At 45.0% G+C, this 6,468-nt stretch overlaps 1 protein-coding gene across 1 annotated transcript in view; it reads right to left on the reverse strand.

Moving 5' to 3' along the window:
• FRAS1 (Fraser extracellular matrix complex subunit 1) overlaps nucleotides 1-5,944 on the reverse strand; it is a 452,432-nt gene extending 446,488 nt beyond the window's left edge. Inside the window, exon 1 of the mRNA XM_007455407.1 lies at nucleotides 5,869-5,944. Coding sequence (XP_007455469.1) covers nucleotides 5,869-5,944 — 76 coding nt within the window. The remainder of the gene's footprint in view (nucleotides 1-5,868) is intronic.
• Between the last annotated feature and the right edge of the window lie 524 nt (nucleotides 5,945-6,468).

Here is a 6,468-nt window from a genome sequence, read left to right on the forward strand (position 1 = left end):
AAAAAAAAAAATCGTGGGGGAAAATTCTTCCTGACTTATTTTTAAGAAATTCTGTTCCAAAGACAGTATTTCAGTCTATGGTATATCATAAGAAAGGAGATACAGATATATATAGATATAGATGTAGATATAGATATAGATATAAACATATATGGATATAGATATATATAAAATAATCATATGACATGTGGATATGGATATATATAAAATAATCGTGGCCTTCCCTGGTGGTGCAGTGGTTGAGATTCCACCTGCTGATGCAGGGGACACAGGTTCGTGCCCCGGTCTGGGAAGATCCCACATGCTGCGGAGCGGCTGGGCCCGTGAGCCACGGCCGCTGAGCCTGCGCGTCCGGAGCCTGTGCTCCGCAACGGGAGAGGCCACAACAATGCGAGGCCCGCGTACCACAAAAAAATAAATAATAAAAAAATAATCGTATATAGGTATATAAATATATATCAACTCAATGCAATTCCTAAATTATGTAAATGGACTTATTTAATTACTTCTCACATTTAAAAGTTAAACATAAAGATCATCACTTAGGTACAATTTAACAAAATTTAACCTTTAGAATAAACAAACTAAATTTAACCTTTAGATAAAACCATCCTCAAGTAATTTTATTACCCTCCTCCATAGCACTACCCTCCAAAGGCCAGTAAACTTTCAAAGCTCCAAAAGGAATCAGGTATCTTAAGATGTATCCAAGTAGTCATATCAAAACCCATTTCTGGAAATTTAGACAGATGTTATAAAATCACAGTAACATGAAAAAATAAAGCAGCATTGAGTGTGGCATCACAAACACACTTGGTTAAGCCAAACATCTGTTAGAAACTCAAGTCAAAACTATGTGCAACTGCTGATAAATTCTATCATTAGAAAAGGGAAATAACTCAATTTGGGTTGCTCTAGGATGTACAATTCTAAAAGAAATAAGCCTTGGCGTCTGAGGGCTTTCCTAAAACACAACATCTCTACCCGAAAGGCAGCTGCAGAAATGAGTCTCCATTAACACAGCTTCCAAAACCTCATTGCTTCCCTGTAGGAAAAAAGAAAGCATTCTACTGTGATGCCCAGTCCCATCAAACATTCATCACTACCCAATGCCAGATGCAATCCTCCAAAGCAAGCGTATTTCTCCCACACTGGCACAAGCTTCACACCCACCAGCAGACTAAGTCGGGTGGTTTGTTGGCATTGGGTGCTAGGTGCAGCTTCTGGTTCTGCCTTTTCACTAATGGATCAACTCATATACTTTGGAAAACAAAGTTACTCTCTCCACTCATCGCTTTTTTTCTTAAGGAGCACTGGAATGACTGCAACTCTACCTGAAGTTTCGATTTGGGCTTTATTTGAACTTGAAACTCCAGCTTAAGGAGAATTCTAACTGATGATGAACATCTAGAAGGAGAAACAGGCCTTCTTCAAGGGAAAACAGGAAAAATAAGAGACTTTGCCAGTTTCAGGGCATGGAATACAGCTGAGAAGGCAGGTAATTTAAGTTCTGACACCTGTGAGAAAGTGCATAAAGCTGTGCAGGGTGAAGGGATCACATAGTGCCAAGAAGGAAGCTGAGATCTTGAGACCTTCCTCCTGTGGTTGGCGCCTTTCTTGCAGGTCACATAGGCAAAATGTCACTCCATATTCATTTAAATAAATGTCATTTCATATTCATTTTTAGGCCCTTTGGCACATTAGAATGTACTCTATTATGAGACACGTGTATAAAATCTGAAGTTTTCAGAGGAAATGTGAGATATAATTTGCACCAGTACTCACATCTTGGAAACTATTCACTATGGAAACCCTACCTGATAACATGAGGAAATTAGGTTAAATCTATAAGTCACAAAATGTCAGACTCATTTGTTCAAAGAAATAGTGGCACATGTGACCATAACATATAAAGAAGTTTGGAAAGCATGGTATCACAAAAACATGACTCATTAGGAACAAGCAGCCACAAGTTGGCATTTAAATGTTCAAGCTTTATTTTGTGCTATAATTCAGCATATGGCTTGTACACTGTGGAACAGTTAAAATAGAATCCTTTTCTGGACTGACAGGACAGCTCCTGTCCTGATTATTGTCAATCAGGAGTCAGATCAATTAATAGAGTAGTTAAAACAAAAAAGGGCCAACTGTTTTTGAACTAGTGTAAGATTTGGCACACGACCCCAACTATGCCATGTTGGTAGTCCCCTCTCCTCTCCTGAGGCAAGTGCTGGACAGTATTTTATGACTACTCATATCTGAGTAAAACTGAGTAATATTACCACTCAAGTCCACAACAGCGAATACAGCTGACCATGCTCTCACTAAAGGATTTATTTGCAGAGGGTAACACCCAGAATCCAATCCCCAGAGGAGAACAGAAATGCAATATGATGGAAATAAGAGCCTATGACAATACAACACCCTTTATTTCCACTAGCTTGTAGTTGCAAAAGCCAAAAGATGCAGAGTTGCAATTATTCAATATTGGGAAACCCACCAAGGACCAACGTTTACATGTCCCTACTGCTACCTTACCTATATTAATGATTTCCAGGTATGCAAACTCCCTGAGGGTAGGTATTATTTTTTTTTTTTGATGTCTGTATGTCCCTACCAGACATAACCTAATAACCTGATATATAAGCTATCAATCAAGATTTGTGGAATGAAAGAATGAAGAGATAGGCTATTTTTTCCCATCCAATGTCTTTCCTTCCTTAACATTGAGTTTTAAGCACTGAATCCTACACAGAAGGAACTCTTCTACCAAGAGTGGAACCAAATATGCTGATCCACCCATAAATAAAACACTCTGTCTATCAAATGATCCTTTTCAGTATATTCTGCTAATGGCATTTAAAGGAAAAAGACTGGAAGATTGTAAGCTTGGCTAAAGTCACATGGGGAGTGATGGACATAGACTGGAACTCAGTTCTCTTAACCAGTTCAAGACTCTTTATCCACAGCCAACATGTTCTATCTAGTGTAACTTCACAGGATTTCCACGGGTCGACACAACTCAAGATGTACTTCTCCAGAAACACATCTGATTCAGAAAGCAGCCACATTTGCTAGAAGTTTCTCTGTGACTTGTTGATTTTATTAAGTTCTCAAATCACAGTAGTTTGTCAGCTTGGCGATATAAGAAAATGTAAAATAACACTGCCAATAACCTGCTTGTAAACCTTCATTTTTCTTTTAATAATTAAAATAAAATTCAGAACTAGAAAGATGCAACTGACCAAAAATAAGGCAGCAAATACTGATCGTTTTGTTTTTTTTTTCTATGCTGGATGATTAGCAGAAGTATTTTAGAGCTATCACCTAGCCAACTTCTGCATTTGGTGAATAACAGACCACAGCCCAAAGAAGTTAGGTGGTTCATTCAAGGTCACACAGCAACAGTCTAAGCTTAATTTGAAATGTGATTTGGCAATACTCATTCACCTGACCAAAATTTTTTAGCACCTATTGTGTACCAGGACCTGAGTTGGAAGTATAACAACCAGGAGCCATCCTAAGCCCTCTGCAAGCACACAGTGAGGTGAGGAAGATTGTATCTTTATCAACTAAAATTATAGAATTATTAACTGGTGTACCAGAAACATATATGACATGCTCTCTGAGCACTGAGAAGAAAACAACAAATTCTGCCATGGCCCGGACAGCAACAGCATCACAGAGTAGGTCGCATCAAGAGACCCACACGTGTGAATGCTTCTTTTCCATTTTTAAAAATCATTGCCAAGGCTAATAATAAAAACTTGAGGAAATCTCTAATATCCTTAAGCTCTCCATTCTTGACCTCAATGCTCTTATTTTTAAGAGAAAAAGAAAACCCTGACGGAACCAAATCAAAGGACTCATCAGATGACAGCTGATTTTTTGGCTTGGGACTGTTATCATTTAATTAATTTAATGAGATAAACTATGTAAAGTGCTTAGCATAGTGCCAGGCAAATAGTACAGTGCTCAGTAAATGTCCATATTCATTCATTCATTATTAGGTAAGCATCATTATGACTTGTACGGAAACTCTCAGATAGCTAAGAATCCAAGTTGTGGGATGATTCTAGAATGTTCTGAAGGTGGGATGAAAGAGTAAGAAGCAAAGTTTCCAAAGAATCTTTGGAGGAATGGCGCCCCTCGCGCCCTACACTCCTCCCCCACCAGAAGACTTTGGACGTTTTTAAACTTTGCCCTTTTTGTCAACCACTCTTCCAAAGAGCGAACCCTGCAGGCCCTTAGTAATAATGGCTTTTGTAATTTCAAGAGATTTGCTTTTCAGAAGCAAATCTCTTACATCATTCCAACTGCCCCCTGGTGAGCTATCGGGGACGGACACCACGTTTTCCGCGTTGCTGGAACATGATCCTAAATAGGAAACTGCCACCACCAAGTGCAAACGTAATTTTTCTGTCTCAAATTCACATTTGGGTGGCCTAGGTTGACTCTCCCATGTGCTTTACTACAATTAAGCCCTATACGTTTTATTGTCTTTTAAGTTTGCATACACACGCACACATACATACAAAAGACACGGTTCTACAGGTTATGCCCTGGTTGAAAAAGGCTGCACAGGCCCCAGACCTGCACTTCCCGGGGATGATACACACTTGACATAATTCCCGGGAGGGTGCGGGCTGGCGGTCTCTCCACCCACGGGAAAGTCCCCACTGCCGCGCGTTTCCAAAGCCACCGCCACTTTCTCCCGGGAAGCTAGCTAAGAAAAGGCCGCTGCTCAGGTGGCTGCGGGTGGATCCGAGCAGGTCTGTGTCCTCCTCGGGGCCTGCCGCTGCCCCCAGTCCCACGCCCGGGTCCGCACCCGAGCGGAGAAGGCGCCCCGCCCAGCGCCCGCGACGGCCGCAGCTGCGGCTCTGATTTGCCGCGGGGCAGGTGAACTCTTCTTCCCGCAGCTGGATGAATAATGAACGGAGCCGGGAGGGGAAGCCGAGAGCCCTGCGCGGTAGATTAAGCCGTCTTCCTCAGCCCGCCGGCTCCCTTCCCCCTCCCTAAGCACCCGCTAGGCGACTTTCCTCGAGACTCTAGGCAGGTGGGAGCTCACGCCGCCGCGCGTCCCCGGGCCCGCCATCCTAGGACCCCCAAACTCTTGATTTCCTTATCGATTCATTTATTTGCCTGAGCTCACATTGCTCTTGCTATCATGGCGACAACTCCCACAGTCTCCTTCTTTCTCACCCCCAGCTCCAGGGTTTTAACGTAGGTTGGAGCCTCGGAGGAAAACTGCGAGGCAGGGGGCGAAGTCAGAGAACGGAGCTAAACTCTTATTAACCACTTCTTATCTGGGGAAGAGGCAGGCTCGTGCCTCTCTGTACTGGGGAGTTTTCTTGCAGTGCGATTGAATTGTCTACTTCCAGAACACGCTCTAACCACCTTATAAAATCTTAATTGGACTTTACGGGTAGGCTCATTGGGGGAAGGAGGGAGGGCGAGAAGGGGGTTTTAAGGTGCCGGATTTTATTTTTCATAGGAGCATAAGTATTTTTACACAGGTAATTGCAATTGTTCACTCCTCACCTACGCTCCATGTAGATGCTTTCCATTCGGGGGCACCGGGGAAGTGGGAAGAAAGAGAATCCAGTTTCAGAGATGGCACCTCGGTCGGCCACCCACCCACCCACCCAAATGCACTCAGGGCAGAGAGGGAGGAGGGAGTGGGGCTTGTGATCTGCATACAAAACAATCAGGAGTTGGAATCTCACAAAAAGCCCCCTCTAGTTCCACGGCCACCCACCCACCCATCCCCAAAAAACTTCGCCATACACCCGCTGAGCTTTTTAAAAAGCACGATCACACACACACACACACACACACACACACACACACACGGCACCGCTCTCTCACCTTCAGAATGATGAGGCAACACTGCAAATTCCGCCAATGCCAGGGCCACCCCGAGCCACACTTCGAAGACACTCATTGCCGCCTCTGCACCCACGCTGGACAAGCCCAGCCTTCAGCATCCAAGAACCAGTTCTCGGCCAAAACGCAGGCTTCGGCGCCCCGGGCTGGGCGCCCCGAGAGCGGGGTGCGACGGGCGGCGGGCGGCGGGCGGTCACCTCCGGGGAAATGAGGCGATGGACGGGCGAGAGCGACACTCTCGTGGCGGGGGGGGAGGAGGAGGGATTCAATTCACTCACTGCCGGGCGGAGAGCGCGCCTAGCTCTCCAGCAGAGCAGGGAGCCAACGTTGGCTGAGCTCGGGAGAATAAAAGAGGAGGCAGGGCGCACTGGCCCGCGGCTAAGGCTCGCCGGAAAGTTGCCCGTCACCAGCCGATTGGATCTCCCCACGTTTCCCTCAGGCCGGAACCGCCCGCTCCCGGGTTCCCAACCGTGGAGATCCCGGCGCAGGTTCTTCGGCAGCAGCTTTCTAAAGTTCTTTTGACACTCGCAGCGTCAGCCGAGGGGGTCGCCAGGAGCCCCAAAAGACCCACCCACTCCTCCT

The sequence above is a fragment of the Lipotes vexillifer genome, unplaced genomic scaffold (genome assembly GCF_000442215.2).
Source record: "Lipotes vexillifer unplaced genomic scaffold, Lipotes_vexillifer_v1.1 scaffold749, whole genome shotgun sequence".
Taxonomy (NCBI): domain Eukaryota; kingdom Metazoa; phylum Chordata; class Mammalia; order Artiodactyla; family Lipotidae; genus Lipotes; species Lipotes vexillifer.